The sequence below is a fragment of the Mastigoproctus giganteus genome, chromosome 7, assembly GCF_048544385.1.
Source record: "Mastigoproctus giganteus isolate SK-2022 chromosome 7, ASM4854438v1, whole genome shotgun sequence".
In the NCBI taxonomy this organism is placed as follows: Eukaryota; Metazoa; Arthropoda; class Arachnida; order Uropygi; family Thelyphonidae; genus Mastigoproctus; species Mastigoproctus giganteus.
In genome coordinates this window covers 93043063-93069766 of record NC_143581.1, presented here as the reverse complement: position 1 = coordinate 93069766, position 26704 = coordinate 93043063, and the positions used below count along the sequence as shown (strand labels likewise).

The 26704-nt window shown below is 37.0% G+C and overlaps 1 protein-coding gene across 1 annotated transcript in view; it reads left to right on the top strand.

Moving 5' to 3' along the window:
• LOC150083079 (transmembrane channel-like protein 6) overlaps positions 1-26704 on the top strand; it is a 238024-nt gene that overhangs the window by 39722 nt on the left and 171598 nt on the right. Inside the window, exon 3 of the mRNA XM_090378383.1 lies at positions 8400-8558. Within this exon, the coding sequence (XP_090234509.1) occupies positions 8400-8558 (159 nt within the window). The remainder of the gene's footprint in view (positions 1-8399; positions 8559-26704) is intronic.

The following is a 26704-nucleotide window of genomic DNA, read 5'->3' as shown; positions in this document are numbered from 1 at the left end:
CCAAAAAAAAAAACTATTACTGGTGATGTAGAAATTCTAACTGAGAATATATACTAAATTCTAACTGAGTGAACTCTAACTAAGAATATATATATATATATATAATCTAACCAGCAATATACACATCTTTCCACCTATTCCAGGATCTCAGAATGACTTAGAAATCCTAGAGTAGAAAAAGTCAAATAAGTATTTTCAGAAGTCAGAAATTATCTGAATCCAAACTAGTAATTTATACAGAATTTCACAAAAAAATGCACAAACAAAGAAAAGCACATAAAACCATACCTGCTGTCTAAGCTTGAAAATCGAATTCTATTTTAACAGTTGCCATAACTAAATTCATTGTATACATAAGCAGTGATGATATTCAAATTATTTAACAACCGGTATTCTAAGATAAAATTATGTATAGGCAATGCAGGTAATCAAAAATAAGAAAAACAAACTGTTTTTTCTTCCAACTCATGTATTAATGATCTTGGTAAAACACCTCCCACAATTCCTAACACGCTCCATTCAATGCCTCCTGTGGTCTTCCGTCAAAAGGATGTCAGAAGGATTTTGACGAATCTTGATGCTAAGAAAGCTCCAGGTCCCGATGGTATTTCTCCACTTGTTCTCAAAACCTGCGCTCCTGAACTTACTCCTATTCTTTGCCGCCTTTTTTCACTTTCTTATTCCAAAGGTGTTTTTCCTTCTGCTTGGAAATTTGCTCATATCCAGCCAGTTCCTAAAAAGGGTGACAAATCTCTCCCATCCAATTATCGTCCCATTGTAATTACTTCTACTCTTTCTAAAGTAATGGAGAAATCAATTAACCGCCAACTCTTAAACTACCTAGAAACCTTTTGTCTGAACAACGATCACCAGTATGGATTCTGCCAGTGTCAATCCACTAGTGATATTCTGGCTTATGTTACCCATTTATGGATTAATTCAATGGAAAGGTTTGGTGAAACACAAGTAGTTGCTCTTGACATCTGAAAGGCTTTCAATCGTGTTTGGCATAAAGGTCTTCTAAACAAGCTTCCATCTTTTGATTTGCCAACTGTTTTTAGTAATTGGTTATCCAGTTTTCTCTCTGATCGCTCACTGAGGGTGATGGTAGATGGCTCTCTCCGTCTTCTAACTTCTCCACTAATGGTGGTGTTCCCCAAGGTTCAGTTCTTTCTCCCACTCTATTCCTCTTGTATATTAATGACTTTCTTCCATTGACTGGAAATCCTATCCATAGTTTTGCCGATGATAGCACATTGCATTTCACTTTCCATTTTGAGAAAACTTGTCCTGCTCAATCAGCTTCAACTTCTCGAAAATCTGCTACCAATTCCTTAAATGCTGATCTTCAGGTAATTTTCTAGTGGGGCAAAGACAGCTTAGTTGATTTCAACCCTTCTAAAACTCAGTCTTTCTTATATCTCGCAAAAATGATTCTTCTGCTCCTATGCTTATCTTTAGTGACACTCTGATTTCTAGGCAAAATGATATATCTCTTTTGGGAATTACCCTGACTTCTAATCTCTCCTGGCACAAGCACATTACAAATATTGCTTCTTCTGCATCTAAAAAACTTGGTTTTCTTTTCGCTCTCGGCGTTACTTTTCTTCCAAACGGCTGCTCACTCTGTATAAATTGCAAATCTATCCTGCCATGGAATATTGTCCCCACATCTAGGGTGGTGCCCCTAAAACCTCTCTCAGGCTGCTTGATTCCATTCAGAAGAGAGCAGATGATTCATCTCTAACAGAGTCTCTCCACTCGCTGTCTCATAGACCTACTTTTTCTGCTGCATGCCTCTTCTACAGATACTTCCATGGGCACTGTTTTTCTGAATTGGCTTCTATAATTCCCGCTCTCTCTCTTTCAAAACAGTCCGAACACGTGCTGCCAACATCCATTTACTGTCCAACTTCAAACTCACAGAACCAACTTTTCATCTTCCTCGTTTATTCATTCAACTGCCATTTTCTGGAACAGCCTTCCTTCATACGTATTTCCTGAAAATTACAATCTACAGAAGTTCAAGTCCAATGTCAACAAATATCTTCTTTCGTCTTCTCAACCTTCAACCCAAGCACGTTACTAAGTACTATAGTTCTAATACCTCTCGTGTTTGGGGTTTACATAAAAAAAAGAAAAGGAAAAAAAAAAAAGAAAGAAACAAATTTTAATTAACATAAATAATATTGAAATAAATATAATTTTTAGCCAACAATGTTGTACAACACATTATTCTAATAATTTCCAAATCATTGATTGGTTTTGGGAAATTGTTTTTGATTCCTTTTCTTTGACATGATTATCGCTTGCTAGATGATGTCCCTGCCTGAGCCATGATTTGACATAAGGAATTGCATCAAATTCTTCTAGCGATTTTCCCATTAAATTGATAGTTGTTAGTGACTTATTGTTTCCATAGTAAGAGAATTTCGTTTATTCTCAATAATATTATTCATGGTACTAAAGCCTCTTTCAGCTTCCGCAGCATAACAGTGATAGCGTTTAAGATTCTTTTAGCCTTTAAAATACTGTCAGGCTCAGGCACATTATTATTCATGTGCCTGAGCCTGACACATGTATTATATTTTGTTGATAGCAGGGATATTATTATACATATCTCTGCTATCAACAAAATCTCAAAAGTAATTTACTGGAATATTTTATTTAATTAGTTGACTTAATTGTTTTAATTTATTTTCACCTTCAATCCATGAAGCTTCACAAACATGACCTGGCCAAGTTTCAGGGTTCAATAGGTTGAAATAACTCAGAAGATCATTATATTTTTCATTTACATCATCGAACAGCAATCACATTCTCATAAAATATATTAGACGATCAAACAATTTTTCTCTAGGAATCAACGTTATTTTTTGCTATACTTCATATGGTATGTTATACTTCTTATTTTTCATAATATCTTCTTCTTCTTTTTCATGTGGTCCTTTATTTGATTTCATATATTCATTTGATTTTATTGTTCAACATGTTCAACAAATTAATCTATTAGTTTTAATTAATGAAATATTTCTTTCTTGTAAAGCTGTAGAGAGTATTGAAATCTCCACTAGGATGTCATTAATCAAGACCAAATCTTTAAAAAAACTTTCATTTTCAAAATGTTTCACCATTCCCACTTCATGATTTTTATTAAAGTGAACCTACAAAGGACTTCCAAACAGCTTTTGCAGTTCTAGCACTGCAGGCTGCCCATTGAAATCCAGATATTCTCCCTATTTTCAGTACTTTAGTTCCAAACTCTTTAGAAATATCATTTAACTCTCTTTTATGCTTATTTGAAGTATGAAAATAAACAAAGTTTATCAAGAAAATGCTGAAAGTAGTTTACTTGTTTTACATCTCTTATTGCATCGTCGAGAGACAACTGAATACAGTGGGCAAGAGAGTGATACAAACATTTGGAAATTTTTCCAAAATTTTGGCTGAAACTCCTGACCTTTTCCCTAACATCACAATGGCTCCATCTGCACAAAATCCAATAAGATTTTCACATAAATAATTTTCATTGAAACCATACGTCTCCAGAACTGATATCAAAGTTTGGTAAATTATTTCAGATGTTGTTCCTTCTAACTCCATAAGATCAACAAAAACAATTAAACTATCTTCAAAGTTTTGAATTTCTGATTTTAAATAAACTAAGACACTTATGTGAAATATTTGAAGCTTTGTCAATAATAACTGAAATTTTACTACGTTGACTTATTAGTTTTCCAAAAACTTTCTTTCCTATTTCAGTGGAGATGTGTTTGGCGACAAGTGGGACCATAAATCTAGACTGCAAAGATACTCCCAAATCGACGTTATTCTTTTTTTTTGCAAAGCTATTAAATGTTCCATGTCAATGAATGGTTTATTGCTTTTAATTATGGAATAAATGGTATTAAAGATGTTTATAGTGCTGTTTAAATATTTTTCATTAGCCATGTCAATACTGTTTGAAATAGTATTTTTTTCGGATGTTCTGATTATATGTAATGCTTTTTTGTGTGACGCTGACTCATGATGTTCTTTCAGTTTTTTTCTCATTGATGATTGCATATTCTTTTTATTAGAACTGTTTTATTAGAACTGTGAGCTTTGATAGAACATGATCGCCACTCTGATGAAATATAAGTGTTTAGCACTGAAAGTGCTTAAAGATAAAGCCTTTGAGCACCAGTGGCATCCCACATTGACATCACTGGCAATAATAATCCAATTTTTGAAATAATCCAATCGCTTTTAATTCCAGAAATGCAAATTGTTTATTGCATTTTGTACTAACTTCTGCTCAGAATGAGAAAAGGTTTCAGGCTGTATTGATTGTTGCAGAGTTTTAGATGAATTTCCAAGTCATAATTCAATATCAACAGTATCATAGCTCTCTCTTGTTTATTCCATTTCTGTTGTTGAACGTTTAGTAGAAATGTTCAAAAATTTATCCAAACTATGTTGCCTCTTTATTCTAAGGTTTACGATTTAAACAATTTATTATAAATGCAATTTAAAAACACTACTCACAAAGTAAAACTCTACATGCATTACTTATTGCTGTGAGTAAACTTTTGAGAATTAAGGAGTACACACACAAGCTTAGTGCCTTAAATCAGCTCAAACTACTGACACGGAAAAGAGTGAAACCAGAAGGTTACAAGGGATTCGACTTATATTTCAGACCGATAACACCCACTGTCTGTTTACCAAGAGAGCAACAATACAAATGCCGTAACAGCAAACTAGTTTCACAGGTAAACTTTGCCGAGATTTCCTGTAGTTTTCATGTGGGCATTCTTTACCTTTGCCACAAGAAGTTCACACCTCACCAGAGTTACTAACCATAGAAAGCAAACCTATGGGAACTGGCCTCGAAATTATACATTATGGTGTGATTGGCAACGCTACAACACCCCCTCACCCAGTGTTGGCCAAAATCAACAGGGACATTTTTTTGTTTTCTCAGTGAGTAAACTTGTCAGACTCCACTTAACAACTGGTACAGAAGTTTATAGACATTTTAACAACTGGTGTGACCGTATCAGTGTGTACCAGTTGAATATCACCACTGTACTTTGTACATAAGTACATATGCACATTACAGCTAGTCTAATGATTACATATTACTGCTATCCCAGATACACTCTGATAAGTTAACAGCATTTTATTTGCAGTTAATATCGAGGGTTTAGTGTCAAAAATCATTTTGTAGTCAACGTTTTTGTAATTAACCAATAAAAAGTCATTTTAAATTTTCTTGGTTTACCGGAAATGTACTTACAGCCCAGGCTAGCTTGTAAACTACCAGAGAGATGTGGTTCTATGACATGATATGCATTGTTATTTGTATAAAGTAAAATTATAGTTATCTCAAAAAAAAAAAAAAAATTGCAATTTTGTAGTTAACGTTGTTTGACGCTAAACCCTCAATATACAAGTATCACATATCCAATAACATGCATCATAATTCTAGCTAAGAAAATCTTTAAAAGTAAAAATTAAACATATCATCAATAACAGTTAACCTAGAATAAAACCCAAGAAAACCAAAACATAACCTTAAACTAAGTCAGGAACAACTTGTTTCATCTTCTAGCCATAACCGATCCTTGCCTGGTATACTTTACTTTTTTATACACCGGACAGGAGGGTCTTGTATAGAGTGGTTGTGCGATGACTTAGCACTTTTATAATATGCACAGAAGCTGGCTGGTATCTGTCAGGGCAATTTTTAAACTCGTGGCCTTTCTGGGTACTGTACCCACATGTGAATTCATGCTGGTTGCAAGTGTGGGTCGTGGACCAAAGCACAGACCCCTGTAGCACTTGCTTGTGGCAACATATTCTCTGGCTGTCTAGTTAGTTGGTTTGTGCAAGCCTTTTCGTAGTTAGTTTGTGCAAGCCTTTTTGTAGTTAGTTTGTGCAAGCCTTTTCGTAGTTAGTTTGTGCAAGCCTTTTCGTAGTTAGTTTGTGCAAGCATATCACATAGTATTCATATTTGTGTTCGTTATAACAATTTATGTGAAGTGTGTTTTATGATGGGGGATGAGAAAGATATTTCATTAATTATTAGACAAAGAATCGCAATTGAATTTTGTGTAAAGTTAGGCAAAAGTGGTTTTTGAATAAAATAATCATGTGCGATGAGTCCTGGATTAAATATTTTGATCCCAAATCCAAACAGCAGTCAGACATATGGAAACACCACGATTCACCGCCTCCAAAAAAATTTTGAGTTTTCGGTTCATCAAAAAATTGATGTTGATTTTGTTATTTGATGCCCGCAGAATAATACTGCAGCACTGGGTTCCTGAGAAACAAACTGTAAATGGAGAATATTATGCTAACATGTTGTGAGTTCACCTCAAAGGAGCAATTCACAAAAAAAAAAGACCGGAACTGCTTAATCAAGAATGGTTTCTTCTTCAAGATAACACTTGGCCACATGTCGCACAACCAGCAATGCAAGCTTTAGCGAAAACTTATGGTCAACCACTAGACCATCCTCCGTACAGCCCAGACCTCGCACGATGTGATTTCTGGGCTTTCCTGAGCTTCAAAAAAGAGTTGAGAGGAAAAAAATTTAACACAAATGAAGAAGTTAAATCTGCCACATCTGCTATTCTGCAATGCTTTTCAGAAAATGGGCTGCAGCACATGTTTCAGAAGCTAGTGAACTGCTGTAAAAGGTGTATAGAATGTGATGGATGCTATTTCGAAAAGGAGACTTATACCAACCTCCCAAGTAACTCAGACTCAGAGAAATAATCTCAGTCCATGTATTTTTGGAACAGCCTCGTACATTTAACTTCAACACTTTCTCTTCCACTTTCCTCAGTTATCACAAAATCATCCCCAACCCTAAAAAATACTTCTGTATAAATGTAGATGCGGAATATCTATTCAGTTTGTTAGCATCTTGAGTAGGATCATCAGTTGTTATACTATTCTTATTATGTATATTTCTTTTATCAGATATTTTACTTGCCTTTTAACCATTTATACATATTGATATATTACTGTTTAAAAAAAAAAATATATATATATATATAATAATAATAATAATAATAATAATAATAATAATAACTAGTGGGTTCTGCCCCTGCTCGCTTTGCTCACCAACTCCCAACCAATAGCAAATATACAAAAAATTTTTTAACCTACTGGGCATCATTACTGAAGCCGTTTCAGAAAGAATTTCCTTCACATGATTAGCCGATTTTCTTATCTGCCAGTTGAGCAGCTTCTTGAAAGGTCTCGAACACTACTCCATTCATAGTTTTCATGTCTTCGAAACACTTTAGACATTTCGCTTCCACTCTTTTCGTGCACTCACTGTTTTCAAAGTAATTTCATTGTTTACTCAACTGACCACCCATTGTTAGCACTGCATATCCTAAGGTGATGAGAACATTTCATATGTGAAGAGAAAAAAGACGTTAAAAGAGGGTTAAGCTGAATAGCTGAAATAACCTAAAAGGAAAGTTTTAATGTTAGATTTTGTAAAGTGATTTCGGTTTTTAAGATTATAAAAATAGAGAATAAAGAGTTTCTTGCTTACAGCAATAGATAATGCAAGTAGAGACATTTTTTTAATAAATGGATAATTAAATGAGACAATTAAAAGAAAAAAATTATATCTGTTAAAACTGAGCAGGAACTATTAAATGCTTAAAAGGAAGGGGCTTGCAGTCTGTTTATTACTGAGGATATTTGTATAAAAAATTAAAAGGTTTCTAAACAGATATGATTATGGTTAGGCTCCAAGCAAAATGAAGATACAGATAAGAGAAGCTTATTGCTTATATTTCTCAAGTGACATCAGTAACCATTCATATTTTTATGGAATGTTTTTACCAATTTATGACATTTGTTTTACAGATTTTATTAATCTGAGTATAAGTGGTTCTGGCTGAACCATTTACACTCAGCCAGATTTTAGATGAAGAGACAGCATATCTGACATTTATAACTTTTTAAGTCCATTAATCTGTAAACACATTTGAATTTAACCTTTTATATTTTTGATATATATTTACTTCTTTTGATATAGTAACCTCTTTAGAGGTTACAAAACGTATTTTTTTTATATTTTTACTTTACCTTGACTTGGTGCATTGTATAGTCTTAGTTGCCAATATGGCATTAAACACCAGATGACCAACCAACCACTGGAATATTGAAATACTGTGTCATTTTTCTCCTTGTATTATGAACTGCATATGTGCAATCTCTTAACAGCAAAGCCACAAGATGGTTAACATTTCTTGCTCTAGACAACAGAATGTGCTGTTTTCAAATCACCAGCATATATAGTTTGTATCTGTCTGTAAATTTATTATGTTTTATATATTTATCTTGTGAAAATGCTAAGTAGTGCTTATTTTTTAACATTCTAGGAACTTTTATTGAATGAATTCAAAGAAACTGATTCTGAAACATGGGGTGCAAAAATTTTTCGTATATTTACCTGCCTAGTGGTTAATATTTTTATCTTGGGTTGTTTAGCAGGAATTGGTTATCTAGTCTTCTTTTTTCTACAAGCTAAATCATTAGAAGTAAGTATCTTCCTGGAGATTAACTAAATTTTTATAGCAATGTTATTTGTAGCATACATTTTCTCTCTACAATTCGATAAATTTGTCCTGTTTTAAAAAAAGTAGCAGTTGTTTTAATATAACTTAATTTTGGCACTGAGTTGTTAAATCCAATTCTCATTTTATGTTGCACAATATTTAAATACTTAGCATTTATAAATGGATAGAAGTCTTAGGTTACTATCCAGAAAATTGTTAAAGGAAATCCCAAAACTTTCTATATGGAGGACTCCTGCTACAAAAGCCATGCAAAAAGGGGTGTTCTTTTTCAAACATCCCCACCCACAGTAGAGTGCGGAGAGGAAATAAGTTTCAGAACATATATAAAATTTTATAATATATTTATTAAAAACAGTGTAGGTGACAAAAATAACTATGTACCCAAGACCAAGCATATCTTTACAAGTTCATGATTTTGCCTTATATCACACATAGCTCCAGCTTTCTCGAAGCACTTTCTTTTAAAGTATTTACTATCAATTTATGACGTTTACTTGGAAAAGTAGGACTTGCTCATTCTCTTATGTGTGACTAGCTGGATTTAAACTCTCTATTTAGTGCAGTACATTTAATGTTCACAACAGAATGAAATGCTGCTTTTAAACAAACGGTATACCAAAGAGTTAACATACCACTTTAAAAGCTAAGATACTATTGTTATGGCAGCATGTTTTTGTACTTTCTGATTGCTCATCTGATAGCAAGTAGCCTCTAGTAACAGTTAGCTAACAACCATAGCAGTAAAGAAATTGTTTACTGTGAGCCGCTATGCAGTATGCAGGTACTTAGCAGCCTGTCTGCACTGTTCATGAAGTTCAAGAAATTCATTTCTGACTGCACAATTATTCTCAGGTCTTTTTGGTTCCCCAATACCCTCAGTGTAGAACCACACAGTTTCTATGTTATTCTGGGATTACTATTGCCCATATGCAGTATGGGCAATAGCATGTACCCATGCTATTGCCCATATGGGCAATAGCAGTACCCATATGCATATGTCAATTTTAAACTTCATTTGCCACTTCTCGACCAATGACTGGATTACTGACATTAACCACCACCACCGCTAACTGATCTGCCATCTGCAAACTCAAACATTAAACCCAATATTCCTTCATTGATGACCAGCACTAATCCCTGGAGTAGGGAGACCAGTGATAACATTAGTCCAAAAAGAGGTCTGGCCCAAAATCTCTACAGCCAAAATCCTGACGGCCAGAATCCCAACGGCCAAAATTCCATAATCCCAACAGTCAAATTCCAACAGCCCAGAATCCTGACAGTATCTACTATATTGTAAAAATATAATTCTATATACTTATTAGCTTTTTAGTAAGTAAAAATTTACCTTATTAGATTAATTTTGTAGAAAGAATATAAAAAATAAGAAAACTGTTTGTTTCTGTTTTTCAGAAACAAACAGTTTTAAAATACGATCAGCAAATGAAAATGACTGAATTAATTTTACTTTATTATATTGCATTTAATTGGTAATTTTTCAAGTCGAATTTTGATATTTGTATAAGGTGTTTGAGCAATAATTATAGAATTAAAATGCAAAATATAAAAAACTTGAAATAAGAATACTTTCAGAATATGAAAATTTAGAGTAATGTATTGTGGCAGTTGCTTCATAAATCTCATTAGCTTAACTAAAACCGTAATTATACAGGTATTTGTTATTAGTTGCACTTTCATGAATTTTTTGATAAGTGCATTAGGAATGACCATGGGTGCCAGCAGGATATTTTTAAAGAAGTAACAGAAAAAAAATCCCAATTTCTTCTTATTATTATAATACTTAAGATTCTTTCCCCGATTAATATTCCCTTTAAAAAAATATCCCATTTTCTTCTTATTATTATAATACTTAAGATTATTCAAGTATATTAAGATTATTATAATACTTAAACGTTTGATTATAATTTGTATGATTTTTTGCAAATTTTAATGTGTGATTTTGATATAATTAAACTGTGATTACTGTCGGTATCTGATTTTTGTGAACTGATTATATATATATATATATATACAGGGTGTTTCAGTTAAACGTTTCAGAATTTCTAAGAGGGGTAGGGTACATCCTGACAACTCGAAATCATATAGCAATGTGGGGTCGGAAATGCTTTCCTGAAGCGGTGTTGTACACAGAAGCACCATAAAGAAAAGAGACCGTAAGTGAGAAATTGTTTTAATAATACATGAAAAGAATTAAAAGGTACATGGATTAAAGTAAGTGTTCGAAGTTTCTTCCACGGGCTACAATGCACGCCTCACATCTCCGACGCATGGACATCCGAACATTCTGGAATGCTCCAGGTGAATTTCGAATTTCTTCGGCAGCTACTGCGATTCTTGCAACCAGCTCCTCAGCATTGTCAACAGGGGTGTCATAAACTAGAGATTTCATATGACCGTGAAAATTCCTTCACAAGGGAAGGAATTTTCAACACGCATAACGACCATATCTGGGCGGTCGAGAACCCGCATGCAATACGACGTCGTGCAGCACAGATTCGATTTTCGGTCAATGTATGGGCCGGTATTATGGGAGATCACCTCATCGGACCTTACCTGTTACCGTGTCGTCTAACCGGACCTATCTACTTGATCTTTCTGCAGCAAGTATTGCCACAGCTTTTGAGAGATGAACAGATTTCTGCATCAACGCAACAGACAATGTGGTTCCAACACGAAGGAGCCCCTACCCATTATAGCGGAGATGTTCGTAACTACCTGGATGTCACATTTGGTCAACAGTGGATCGGACGTGGTGGTCCCATTCGTTGGCCTGCTCGGTCACCCGACCTATCATGTCTTGATTTTTATTTCTGGGGTCATATGAAATCGCTAGTTTATGACACCCCTGTTGACAATGCTGAGGAGCTGGTTGCAAGAATCGCAGTAGCTGCCGAAGAAATTCGAAATTCGCCTGGAGTATTCCAGAATGTTCGGATGTCCATGCGTCGGAGATGTGAGGCGTGCATTGTAGCCCGTGGAAGAAACTTCGAACACTTACTTTAATCCATGTACCTTTTGCTTCTTTTCATGTATTATTAAAACGATTTCTCACTTACGGTCTCTTTTCTTTATGGTGCTTCTGTGTACAACACCGCTTCAGGAAAGCATTTCCAAACCCACATTGCTATATGATTTCGAGTTGTCAGGATGTACCCTACCCCTCTTAGAAGTTCTGAAACGTTTAACTGAAACACCCTGTATATGTGTATATATATGTATGTGTGTGTGTATATATATATGTATATGTGTGTGTGTGTATATATATATATATAAAATATTTTGTATAATATTGAAGATAATAATATAGAAGTTAATTCAAGGAGAAAATATCAAGCTGGATTTAAAGAAACACAAGGGATATAAATATATAAAAAAAATATATATATAAATATATATATATTAGCATTAGCATTAGTAGAGGCATTTGATGTGAGAAAGCAAGCTTCTGCAGCATCAGCCAAAAAAAAAAAAAAAAAAAAACCCCCACTTCCACCTCACCCCTCTTTTCGTTCGAAATACCTGTCCAGCTGAACCTTAAACTCATTTAGGCTATCAACTTCCACGACAAGGGATGAAAGTCTGTTCCACCAACCAACCACCTGCTGGCTAAAGGCAAATTTCCGCACGACAATCCTACATCTGTCTTTCCTCAATTTGAATTTATGCCCTCTCAGGTGATTATTCTGAGCAAGAGGCAGAATTCCATCAGCATTGAGCATGCTCAAACCATTTAAGGCTTTATACACCTCTATCAGATCACCTCGCTGGTGCCTAGTCTCCAGACACTGTAATTTGCAAAACTTAAGCCTTTCTTCGTAAGAGCACCCCTTTGTTCCATTCACTAATCTTGTTGTCCTTCTCTGTACTCATTCCAGCAGCTCTACATGCTTTTTGAAATGAGGCCTTCAGACCTGTATACAGTACTCAAGGTGTTGCCTAACCATTGCCTTATACAAGGGAATAATCACCTCCTTATCCTGCTAGAAAAATTTCTATATATCATTGACAATACACCATGAGCTACTCTTGCAGCCTGTCTGCACTGTCAGAGAACTTCATATCTGCCTGAACAACCACCCCTAGGTCCCTTTCATTCTCTACCACTGTCAGTGTAGTGCCACAGAGTTGATATATTGCTCTGGGGTTACTGTTTCCCATATGTAGTACTTTACATTTGTCAATGTTAAACTTCATTTGCCACCTCTCAGCCCATCTGCTCAACCTTTCCAGATCCTGTTGCAGCAGCATAGCATCAGTAGTGTCCTTAACAACCCTGCCTACCTTTGTATCGTCTGCAAACTTGGACATTAAGCTTGATATACCATCATCAATATCATTTATAAATACAGAAAACAACAATGGACCGAACACTGAACCCTGAGAAACTCCACTAATAACATTAGTCCACGTTGAGCAGTGTCCATTGATTACCGCTCTCTGTCTTCTGCGACTCAACCATCCCTTTATCCATAGCAGCAATTTGCCTCCAATGCCACACTGCTCCAATTTGTGCAGCAGTCTTCCATGTGCAACATTATCAAAAGCCTTTCAAAGATCCAAATATATAATATCAAATTCCCTGCATCCAGTTCTTTTGTGGCTATATCATAGTATCCAATCAAATTGGTCAGACAAGACCTGCCCATAACAAAACCATGCTGAGTCTGAGCTATAACTGAATTCTTGTCTAGATGATCCTGCAGTGCTTCTTTAACCAGTGCCTCCATTAATTTTTCTGGAACTGAAGTTAAACTAACAGGTCTATAATTACTTGTGTCAGCCTTTGATCCTCCTTTGTGAATTGGGGTTACATTTGCACATCTCCAGTCTATGGGTACCTCCCCTGAGTCCAAAGAAGCTCTCATAATTATGACTAAGGGTTTGCTTACTTCCTTTGCTGCCTCCTTTAATATAACTGGATAGATCCCATCCACCCCGGGTGCCTTTTTTATGTTTATCCTCAACAATTTCTCTTCCACTTTCCTCTCAGTTATTAGAAAATCATCTAGCTCACTGCCAATGACAAAACCATGATGTGTTTCCCCTTCCTGAATAACTCCATGTGTGAATGTAGATGCAAAATACTTGTCTAGATTGTTAGCCACCTGAGCAGGATCCTCAACTGTTGAACCATCAACATCCAGTGGACCAATCTGATTCATCTCTTTCCTTCTTGAGTTTAAATAGGTAAAGAACTCTTTTCTGTTTTTCTTTGCATCCTTTGCCAAGGATTTCTCATAATCTGCCTTTGCCTGCCTAATCTCCTTTGTGACTTGGTTACAGACCAACTTATATCTATCATAGGCTTCCAAATCACCCATTAATTTGTATGTATCCCATGCATGTTTCTTCTCTGCCATATGTCTAATTAGTTCATCTGACAACCATTTAGGCCTGAACCTTGAACAATATTTCTTGGTTGGTATGTAAAGCCTGGTAGTTTCCAAGATTAGTTCCTTGAATGCTTCCCATTTTGAATTTGCTGTTGGTAACATTGTCAGTTGGTCCCACTGTATAGAATTTAAATACTGTCTCAGACCATCATAGTCGCCTTTACGAAAGCAAAAACCCTTCCCTTTACCTCTGATGGTAGTTACCTCCTTGAGTAAATCCCAATTCAGCACACTGTGATCACTGCCACCTAGTGGTTCCTTTATCTGCAGATTCTTAATGCATGAAGAATCACTACTGATAATCAGATCAAGGGTATTACTCCCTCTAGTTGCCTCGCGAGCATGCTGGTGTAGAAAACGATCATCGAATAAATCCACAAAAGCCTTGCTAGTGTGTGAGTGACCAATCCACAAATTCCAGTCAATATCTGGGAAATTAAAATCCCCCATTGTAAGACTCTCTGATTTACTGGCCCATTCTATTTCACTGTACAGTATCTTATTATACTCATCAGAGTCATTAGGCCTATAGCACACTCCTACTCTCAATTTTGATTTACCTATGCTTATATCACACCAAACTGACTCGACACTGCCCTGTCCATCGATGTTGACTGGCTTCACTTCCTTGGATTTTATGTGTTTCTTAACTAATAGCATAACCCCTCCTCCCTTCCTATCCTGTCTATCCTTTCTGTAGAAGTTGTACTCCCCAAATTCCAGTTCTGCATTCCTTATATCTGTGTGACACCACGTCTCTGATATCCCAACAATATCTGCCTTTGATGTTTTGAGCAATACCTCAAATTCATCAAATTTATTTACTAAACTCCTAGCATTGGTGTACACGCAAGTATACATGCACCTGTTTCTATTCTTAGCTACCGTAACACAACCCATGCGTTTACTTGTATCGCAATGACTTCCAACAGTCTCTGAAATATCCCAAATCTTGTTTTTCAGGCTTCTGCTTATTCCAATAGAAGCAGTGCAAGAATCTCTTTCACCTCTGCCAGTGGCTACTGTTAATCTATTAGTCTTTGTCTCCCCCCCAAGCTAGCAGTTTTCCGACCCACCTACGATTACCACTCTCTGTAATCATAGGTGGGTCGGAAAACTGATGCCGCGATAGCATCAGCAAATATTCTTGCACCCTTTCTATTTAAGTGTATCCCATCCCTGTAGAAACAATCTCTCCTGTTAACAAGTACAGTCCAGGCTGAAAAAAATTCTACCCCTTGAGCCTTGCACAATCTTTCCAGGGCCAAATTGATCGACAAGGCTCTCATCATATACTCCCTCCTATCGTGTCTGGGCAGAATTGCAGTCAAATTCAACCCTACTTCACGGCTTTTTTTCAACAGTGACCTGTACTTGTTAAGTAATTCCGAGTTGTCTCCTACTCTTAATATCGTTAGTGCCAACGTGTACAACTGTATCACCTTTTCTGCCCTTAAAAGATGATATCCGCTCTACAATGTCATCAACCTTTGCCCCTGGCAGACATACAATGGTCCTGTTCCACCTATCCTTTTTACAAAGCATGTTCCCCGTTTTCCTGACAATAGAGTCACCAACAAGTACTAGTTCCTGTGGGACCAGCGCATTCTGCCTTGGGGGCTGCCTCTGTGTTGCAAGATGACCAAGTGCAAGCTCTGTCGTTGATGTGGGCAGCTGAGAGCTTGATGGGCCCCTCAATTTATTTCTTTCGAGCATCCACCCTGGCCTTCAATGTCTCATATAGGCCCATAACAACTCTGAGTTGTCACCTAATTTCCTTGCATTCCTTGCATTGTGTACACACAAAGACATCCCCTATGGCAGTATCATGTCCCGTACCCAATTGCTCCGCAAACATCAAGCAAACAGTGCATCTTAAAAGGAATTGTAGGAAAAGCGGAAATATGGTGTCACTCAGACAGTTGATGCTGAATTTCAATATGGGGAGTACAGAAGGACAGATATGACAGGAGAAATGGAGCTATGCTCTTAGTTAAGAACCATATTAAATCTAAGACAGTGCATCCAGTTGACATGGATGACAAGTGCAATTTTGAATCAGTCTGGTGTGAAAAATCACTGAGAAAACAAAATTGAAAGTGGCAGTATGCAATAGGCCTAATGACTGTAATGAGTATACCAAACAGAAAGAAATAGAGTGGACCAGCAAATCAGAATGTCTCACAATGGGGAATTTTAACTTTCCAGTTTTTTCAGCCTGGACTGTACTTGTTAACAGGAGAGACTGCTTCTACAGGGATGGGATACACTTAAATAGAAAGGGTGCAAGAATATTTGCTGATGCTATCGAGGCAGTGTTGGGTGGGTCGGAAAACTGATAGCTTGGCGGGATACAAGGACTAATAGTTTAACAGTAGCCGCAGGCAGAGGTGAAGGTGATTCTTGCACAACTTCTATTAGAATAAATAGCGACCTGGAGCGTGGGGTGTTGGGTGTTTCAGGGATGGGTGGCGGTCATCGTGGAACGGGTGGGTATATGGGATGTGTTAGGGTAACAAAGAATAGGAGTAGGAGCATGTATGCTTGCATGTATACCAATGCTAGAAGTATAGTAAATAAATTTGATGAATTTGAAGTGTTGGTCAAGACATCAAAGGCGGATATTGTTGGGATATCAGAGACATGGTGTCACACTGATATAAGGAATGCCGAACTGGAATTTGGGGAGTACAATGTGTACAGAAAGGATAGACAGGATAGGAAGGGAGGAGGTGTTATGCTGTTAATTAAGAAAAACATAAAATCAAAAGAAGTGAATCCAGTTGATATAGATGAACAGTGCACTGTTGAGTCAGTTTGGTGTGACATAAGCACTGCGAAAGCAAAAATAAGACTAGGAGTGTGTTATAGGCCTAATGACTCGAATGAGTACAATGAACAATTGTACAGAGAAATAGAGTGGGCTAGTAAATCGGAATGTTTTATAATGGGGGATTTCAACTTCCCAGATATTGACTGGAACTTGTGAATTGGGCACTCACACACTAGTCAGACATTTGTGGATTTATTGGATGATTGTTTTCTGCAGCAGCATGTTCGAGAGGCAACCAGAGAAAGTAATACTCTTGATCTGGTTATCAGCAGTGATCATTCATGTATTAGGAATCTGCAGATAAAAGAACCACTAGGTGGCAGTGATCACAGTGTACTGACGTGGGATTTACTTAAAGATTTAATTACCATCAGGGGTAAAGGAAAGGGTTTTTGCTTCCGTAAGGGCGAGTACAGTGGTCTCCGACAGTTTTTAAATTCTGTAGAGTGGGATCAACTGACGATGTTACCAACAGTGAATTCTAAGTGGGAAGCATTCAAGGAATTAATCGTGGAACCTACTAAAAGTTTCATACCTATTAAGAAATATTGTTCAAGGTTTAGGCCTAAATGGTTGTCAAATGAACTAATGAGAATCTTTTTTTTTTTTTTTTTTTTTTGGCTGATGCTGCATAAGCTTGCTTTCTTGCATCAAATGCCTCTACTAATGCTAATGACTCGTAACAGAGAAGAAAAATGCATGGGATGCATATAAATTAACACGTGACACAGAAGCCTATGATAGCTACAAGTTGATCTGTAACCAAGTTACAAAGGAGGTTAGGCAGGCGAAGGCAGATTACGAGAAATCCTTGGCAAAAGATGCTAAGGAAAACAGCAAGGATTCCTTTACTTATATAAACTCTAAAAGGAAGGGGATGAATCTGATTGGTCCACTTGACATCGATGGTTCGACTGTTGATGATCCTGCTCAGATAGCAAACAAACTGAATGAGTATTTTGCATCTACATTCACATGTGAGGAATTATTAAGGTTTGAAAATGGCAGAAGGTTATCAAATTGTAGCAAGATTCTATTTGATTTTGTAATAACTGAGAGCAAAGTGGAAGAGAAATTGTTGAAATTAAACGTAAGAAAAGCACCTGGGGTGAATGGGATCTATCCAGTTATATTAAAGGAGGCGGCAAAGCAACTAAGCAAACCCTTAGCCATAATTATGAGAGCATCCTTGGACTCAGGGGAGGTTCCCATGGACTGCAGATGTGCAAATGTATCCCCAATTCACAAATGGGGATCGAAGGGTGACACGAGTAATTACAGACCAGTTAGTTTAACTTCTGTTGCGGGTAAAATAATGGAGTCGCCGGTTAAAGATGCATTGCAGGATCATCTAGACAAGACTGCAGCAATAATTCAGACACAGAATGGGTTTGTTAAGGGAAAGTCTTGTCTGACAAATTTGATAGGATATTATGATGTGGTTACAAAGGAACCGGATGCAAAAAATAATTTTGATATCATATATTTGGATTTCAGGAAAGCTTTTGACACTGTTGCGCATGGAAGACTATTGTACAAATTTGAGCAGAATGGTATTAAGGGTAAGTTGCTACAATGGATAAAAGGATGGTTAAGTGGGAGAAGACAGAGGGTGGTAATCAATGGGTGCTGCTCTTCGTGGACTAATGTTATTAGTGAAGTCCCACAGGGTTCGGTGTTGGGTCCACTGTTGTTTTGTATATTTATCAATGATATTGATGAAGGTATATCAGGCTTAGTGTCGAAGTTTGCATATGATACAAAGGTTGGCAGGGTTGTTAATGACAGTAATGGCAGTGTGCTACTGCAACAGGATCTAGATAATTTGGGCAGATGGGCTAAGAAGTGGCAACTGAAGTTTAACCTTGACAAATGCAAAGTACTGCATATGGGTAGAAGTAACCCCAAAGAAACATACCAACTGTGTGGTACTACACTTAAGGTGGTAGAAAATGAAAAAGACCTGGGAGTAATTGTGCAGGCAGATATGAAGTTTTCTGAGCAATGCAGACAGGCTGCCAGGGCAGGTCATGGGGTTTTGTGAATGATATATAGGAATTTTGCTAGCAGGGAAAAGGAGGTGATTATCCCTCTGTATAAAGCAATGGTCAGGCCACGCCTTGAGTACTGCATACAGGTCTGGAGGCCTCATTTTAGGAAGGATGTAGATTTACTTGAGCGTGTACAGAGAAGGGCAACAAGATTGGTGAGGGGAATGAAGGGCTCCTCTTATCAAGAGAGGCTTAAGTTCTGTAAATTGCAGTGGCTGGAGACTAGGCACCTGCACGGTGATCTGATTGAGGTGTATAAGGCCTTGAATGGGTTCAGCACGCTGAATTCTGATGGGATCCTTCCACTTGTTCAGATTACGAACCTAAGGGGGCATAAATTCAAATTAAGAAAAGACAGATGTAGATTAGATGTGCGGAAATTTGCCTTTAGCCAACGGGTGGTTAATTGCTGAAACAAACTTCCATCTGTCGTTGTGGAAGTTTATAGGTTGAATAAATTTAAGGAGGAACTGGACAGGCATTTGGAGGGAATGGTGTGATTTTTTTTTTTTTTTGGCTGATATTGCATAAGCTCATACATTTGCTTTCTTGCATCACATGCCACTACTACTACTACTGGAATTTGTGTGTTGGTCACATGCACACCAGTAAGACTTCCGTGGATTTCTTGGATGACTGTTTTCTACAGCAGCATGCTAGAGAGGCAAAAAGAGGAAGCAATACTCTTGAACTGGTTATCAGCAGCAATTCTTCATGCATTAAGAATCTGCAGGTAAAAGACACATTGGGTGGCAGCAATCAGAGTGTACCAAGGTGGAATTTAATTAAAGACATAACTACTGTTAATGTTAAAGGGAAAGGCTTTTGCTTTCCTAAGGGTAACTATAGTGGTCTCAGAGAGGTTTCTCATTTTCTAAATGGGAAGTATTCAGGAAAGTGATCAAAGAAAAATACTGTTCAAAGCTTAAACCTAAATGGATATCAGAATAACTATTGAGTCATGTGGCAGAGAATAAAAGTGCATGGGATGCATATAAATTGTCAGACGATACAGAAGCATATTGTAGATAATTTAGTTGACAATTGAGTTAGGCAGCCAAGGCAGATTATGAGAAGTCTCAGCAAAGAATGCAAAGAAAAACAGCAAAGACTTCTATGCTGATATTAACAGTGAAGGAAGGGGTAATCACATTGAGCCACTTGATGTTTATGGGTTAACTGTTAATGGCCCTGCCCAGGTTGCGGACAAATTGAATAGGTATTTTACATCTATATTCACACATGAGGAATTTTTTAGGAAGGGAATGCCAAGGAGATGCCAAACTATAACGAGGAGCTTAATGACTTTATGATAACTGAAAGGATAGTGGAAGAGAAATTTTTGAAAATGGGCATAAAACAGGCACATGGAGTGGATGGAATCTATCCAATTATATTAAGTGAAACAGCAATGGGGGTAAGCAAACCCTTAGCCATAATTATGAGAGCATCTTGGGATTCAGGGGAAGTCCCTATGGACTGGAGATGTGCAAATGTGTCCCCAGTTCATAACGGGTGATCAAAAGGTGATGTGAGTAATTACAGACCTGTTAGATTAATGTATGTTCCGAGCTAAATAATGGAATCACTGGTTAAAGAAGTAATGCAGGTCCATCTTGACAAGCATGCAGTTACACTGCATTCACAACATGGATTTGTTAAGAGACAGTCTTGTCTAATCAATATGATTGGTTACTATGATGCAGTGATCAAGAAACTGGATGCAAAAAATAATTTTGTCATCTTATATTTGGATTTCAGGAAGGCTTTTGATACTGTTGTACAAACTGGAGCAACATGGCAGTAAGGACAACTTACTGTGTGGATAAAGTAATGGTTAATTGGAAGAAGACAAAGAGTAGTTATCGATGAGAACTGCCCTTCATGGACTAATGTTATTAGTGGAGTTCCCCAGGGTTTATTGTTGGGCCCATTGTTGTTTTCAATATTTATTAACGATATTGAAGTAGGTAGCATTAGTAGTTGTAATCTGTAACCTCTTTTGTGACTTGATTACAGACTAGTTTGTATCTACTATATTCTGTATCACCTGATAATTTATATGCATCATATGCATTTTTATTCTCTACTGCAAGTCTCATCAGTTTGTCTGACATCCATTTAGGTGTAAGCCTGAAACAAGTATTTCCTAGTTGGTATGAAAAGGCTTGTAGCACTCTGTGATTGCTTTCCTGAATGCTTGTCAGTTAGAATTTGCTGTTGGTAATATCATCAAATGGTTCCACCATATAGAATTTAAAAACTCTCTTATACCACTGTAGTCACCCTATCAAAAGCAAAAGCTATTCCCTTTCCCCTTGACAGTAATTTTACCTTATTTAAATCCCACAGCAGTACACTGTGATCCCTGCAACCCAGAGGATCTTTTACCTGTGAATTCTGAATAAAGAATTGCTGCTGATAATCAGATTAGGAGTACTGCTTCCTCTTGTTGCCTCTCTGATATGCTGTTGTAGAAAACAGCCATCCAATAAATCCACAAAAGTCTTGCTATTATGTATGATTGGCAAACTCCAGCTATTGATGACAAGTGTCATCAATAGCTGGAGAGTTAAGATTCCTCCTTTATAAGATATTCTGATTTTTTTGGCTTATATGGCAGCTATTTTTTTTTTTTTTAATGAAAACCCCAAATACAAGAGGTATTAGAACCTATACTACTTAGTACCACGCATGGGCTAAAGGTTGAGAACATGAAAGAAGATACTTGTGGACATTAGACTTGAATTTCTGTACATTATAATTTATCTTTGAACTATGGATGAGAATTTGCTGCATGTAGACTTTTGTGAGAATATTCGCTGCACTCTAAAAAATTGAAATAGGGTTGTGTTGATTCCTTGCATCAGAGAGGTAATTGTTGGAAAGGAAAACAAACTTTGAATTAATTCATGTGTATGTTTTTGAACAGGAATCAACGTATTTTGAAATTTAGCTTCCCTGCATTATGAAGAAAATCCGAATGATATTAAGAAAGTATTATGAAGTGAATTGGAAGGTTTCAGCCCAGCTAAGAATTACACATAGTTTTACACAGAACTTGGGGTTTTAATTGAACTGTCAAATTTGTAATACATACTTACCTTGCTGTATCAAATTTACCTTTATGTTGTCATCTAAAGAGTAAGCAATAAGTGGTAAAGGACTGGTTTTAATTTCATGAATCATTTATGCATATATTTAATAATTAATATTAAAAAAAAAAAGAAAAGAAAAAGAAAGTTTTATGTCATTACTTTTTTTTTAATTAACGTAGTATTGTTGGCAGACCTTTATACATGCACACATACACACATATTTTCTGTATATGTGCATCTGCACATATATATATATATAGAAAATAATATATCTGAAACAAGTATCAGCCAATTTTTCAAGAAGCTTTGTCATTAGCATTTGGAGATGATGTCCCAAACAAGTTTTAGGGCTTTGCATTCTAGACGGTGAACATTGACCTAGTCCATATCTTGTGAAACATATCCCAACCATAATTTCTCCTTCTCCCAACTTTATGACACACTTAGGTAGTATTAATTTTCCAATTAGCTTCCATAACCAGACCTGTATATCAGACTGGAAGAGTATATATCATGGTTTTTTGCTCCCCAGAAGGGATTTCCATTGAGTTCAGGTATCTTGTGCCATGTTGTTTGGTGATGTGCATTTTCTTTTGTTATCAAGGTCTTGGGAACTATAACTCTTCTGTAAAAATTAATGATATGCAACTCCCTACATGTGGAAACATTTAAAGGATTTCTTGTGGCTGATTGCAGCTTCAAAATTAGATTTTCTGACATCTAATGAAAAAAGTGAGAGGAGGTAACTAGTGAGATCAAGGTTCATTGGCTCCCATTGGTCAGTATTTTTTATGCTAGGGATTTCAAGAGCTGCTGGGAGTCATCATGGAACAAGTAAATACATGGGTTGTTTTAAGGTAACTAAGAGTAAGAACAGATGCATTCATACATACTTGCATGTACATGACACAAAGGAGGTTAGGAAAGCAAAGATAGATTAAGAAAAATCTTTGCCAAAGGATGCAAAGAGTGCAAAGGGTGCAAAGAAAAACAGCAAAGAGTTCTTTACTTATGCAAACTCTAGAAGGAAGGGTATGAATCAGATAGGTCCACTTAACATAGATGGTTTGATTACTGATGATCCTGCTAAAATAGCTGATAAACTGAATGAGTAATTTGCATCTACATTCACACATGAGGAGTTATTCAAGGAGGGGAATGCCAGAAGTTTATTAAACTCTAACAGGGAGCTAAGTGATTTTGTAATAACTGAGAGCAAAGTGGAGGAGAAATTGTTGAAGTTAAACATAAAAAATGCACCTGGGCCAGATGCAATCTATCCAGTCATATTGAAGGAGGCAGCAAGGGAAGTAAGCAAACCCTTAGCCATAATTACGAGACTTATAGTCAGGGGAGGTTTCCATGGACTGGAGTTGTGCAAATGTATCCCCAATTCACAAAGGGAGTGCAAAGGGTGGCACAAATAATTATAGACCTGTTAGTAGTAGTAGTACTCTACTAACTACTACTACTTAGTAGTAGTAGTTTAATTTCTGTTTCGGGGAAAATAATGGAGTCATTGTTTACAGAGGTGATACAGGATCACCTAGACAAGATTGCAGTAATAGTTCAGACACAGCATTGGTTTGTTAAGGGGAAGTCTTGTCTGACCAATCTGATTAGATACTGCAATGTGGTCATAAAGTAACTGGATGCAAAAAATAATTTTTATATCATATACTTGGATTTCAGGAAAGCTTTTGTTACTGTTGCACATGTAAGACTACTGCACAAAGTGGAGCGGTATGGCATTAAGGGCAAGTTACTGTAATGGATAAAGGGATGATTGAGTGAGAAACCACAGAGAGTGGTAATAAATGGACACTGCTTTACGTGGACTAATGTTATTAGTAGAGGCCCCCAGGGTGTGGTGCTGGGCCCATTGTTGTTTTGTGTATTTATCAGTGATATCGATGAAGGTATATCAGGCTTAATGTCCAAGTTTTCAGAAGATACAAAGATTGGCAGGTTGTTAATGACAGTAAAGACAGTATGCTACTGCAACAGGATCTAGAAAAGTTAGGCAGATGGGGTGAGAAGTGGCAACTGAAGTTTAACATTGACAAATGCAAAGTCCTGCATATGGGTAGCAGTAACCCAAGAGAAACATACCAACTGTACTAAACTCGGGAAGTGGAGATTGAAAAAGACCTTGGGGGACAATCGTGCAATCAGATATGAAGTTCTCTGAGCAGTGTAGATGGGCTGCCAGAGCAGGTCATGGAGTTTTTTCAATGATATTTAGTAATTTTGTTAGCAGAGAGAGAGAGAAGGAGGTGATTATCCCTTTGTATAAGGCAGTGGTCAGGCCACACCTTGAGTACTACATACAGGTCTGGAGGCCTCATTTTGGGAAGGATGTGGAGTTTCTGGAGCGAGTGCAGAGAGGGGCAACAAGAGGAGAAGGGGGTGTGCTTATGAAGAAAGGCTTACGTTCTGCAAGTTGCAGCATCTGGAGACTAGGCACCTGCGAGGTGATCTGATTGAGGTGTATAAGGCCTTGAATGATTTGAGCAGGCTCAATGTATACTTCTGCTTGCTCAGTTTAAGAACCTGAGGGAGCATAGATTAAAATTGAGGAAAGATGGTTGTAGAATAGATGTGCAGAAGTTTGCCTTTAGCCAGCGGATAGTTGATTGCTGGAACAGACTTCGATCTGTTGTTGTTGTGGAAGTTGATAGCTTAAATAAATTTAAGTCTGGACTAGACAAACATTTGGAGTGACCGGATGGGTGAAATGGGAAGGTTTTTTTTTTTTTTTTTTTGGTTGATGCTGTTTAAGCTTGCTTTCTTGCATTGTATGCCACAAGTAATGCTAATGCTAACTGAATACATCGATCATTTAGTTCTTTTTTTAAATGGAAATTTTTGCCATTCATTAGAAGAAAACACGAATTGTGTTCTGCAACTTTCTGTTTGGTCAACACTTAAACTTAATATTTCTCACAGTAAAACTTGGTAAGAGCACGCCTTTGTTCTCCCCCCCCCCATCAATCTCATTGCCCTTCTCTGTACTCGATCCGGCAGCTCTGCATCCTTCCTAAAAGGAAGACTCCAGACCTGTATGCAATATAAAAGATGTGTCCTACTAATCATTGCTTTGGGAAGGAGACTGGTTCCGGCTGCCTTCCCTATCATCCCCATACTTCTATCTGTTCCTCCCAGCCTTCTTCCCTACTCACCCAACCATCGTGCTTGCTCTTATCTAAATTAAGCTTAACTTAGCATCTGCTATTCAATTAAAAGGATACTGCTGTAAGAGCCTCCATCAAGGTTGCGGGTCTCCCAACAGGTGGCAGGTGCTTCAGTTAGCAACTCTGTGTTGATACGGTGAATGTTGTATCAAGTCTAAATGAGCAGCCAAAAAATCTAATTAAATATAGTATATTTTAACCCCTAGTACTGGGCATTGTGGACCCAATGTAGCAAATTAGTGCGTGTGCAGGATTTTATTTCATTATAGGAGTTGAAATAATATGATAATAAATGCTACTCTGGTTTATGTTTTTTCTCTCATTCTCTTTGGAGACACTGTTTCCTCCACTGGTGGGCTTGAGCTAAAGCCTGCTTTAGAAATGATGTCATAGTCCATGAGTTGAACTGGAATTACCAAATTTCATTTTTAATTTGATTTGCATCACCAAAAGCAAGAAGAATCTGATATTCAATCCCCATCTGATGAGTATGGGCTTGGCACACCCAGGGTCCTGAGCTGGATATCATCATTCTTCTCTTTTTTGGTGATAACCTTCTACTTCTCTCTCTCTCTCTCAGGGTAACTCGGAAATTTTTCTTTTTGGCTGGTGTAGCATAAGCCTCAGGCTTCCTTGCACTATATGACTAGTAATAATAATAATAATATCCCGACCATAATTTCTCCTTCTCCCAACTTTATGACACACTTAGGTAGCATTAATTTTCCAATTAGCTTCCATAACCAGACCTGTATATCAGACTGGAAGAGTATATATCATGGTTTGTTGCTCCACAGAAGGGATTTCCATTGAGTTCAGGTATCTTGTGCCATGTTGTTTGGTGATGTGCATTTTCTTTTGTTATTAAGGTCTTGGGGACTATAACTCTTCTGTAAAAATTAATGATATGCAACTCCCTACATGTGGAAACATTTAAAGGATTTCTTGTGGCTGATTGCAGCTTCAAAATTAGATTTTCTGACATCTAATTGTGAGAGGAGGTAACTAGTGAGATCAAGGTTCATTGACTCCCATTGGTCGGTATTTTGCTTGTGATTGACTTTAGAATGTTTAATTCATTGGCATGTTTAAGCATTTCCATTTTTGACATGCAAATTTAGCTTCCAATTACCAATTCATGCATGATAGTTGCTTTCCTGTTTAAGTGTTCAGAATACATTTAAAATGAATTCTGAACTAATTGCTGCTCAGTGTTATTGGCCAAAATATTTACATATTTCATAGTCACAATTTTCTACAGTCAGGCAGTGTCCCACTTTGATAGGATAATGTATCTTCTTGTGTGAATAAAATATTCTGGTGTGTGTTTGACCTTTCTGGCCACCACATTGCTTGCAGGAAATTCAACTCATTCTGCACTCACTGACATATTCACTGACCATCAGGATTTGGCCTGATGGTCAGTGAATATCTTGCCCATTTTGATGTTGAGGAACCATAGGTATCTTCAGAACATGCTAATTTCTTTGATAAGATAAATTCTGGCCAAATCTCCT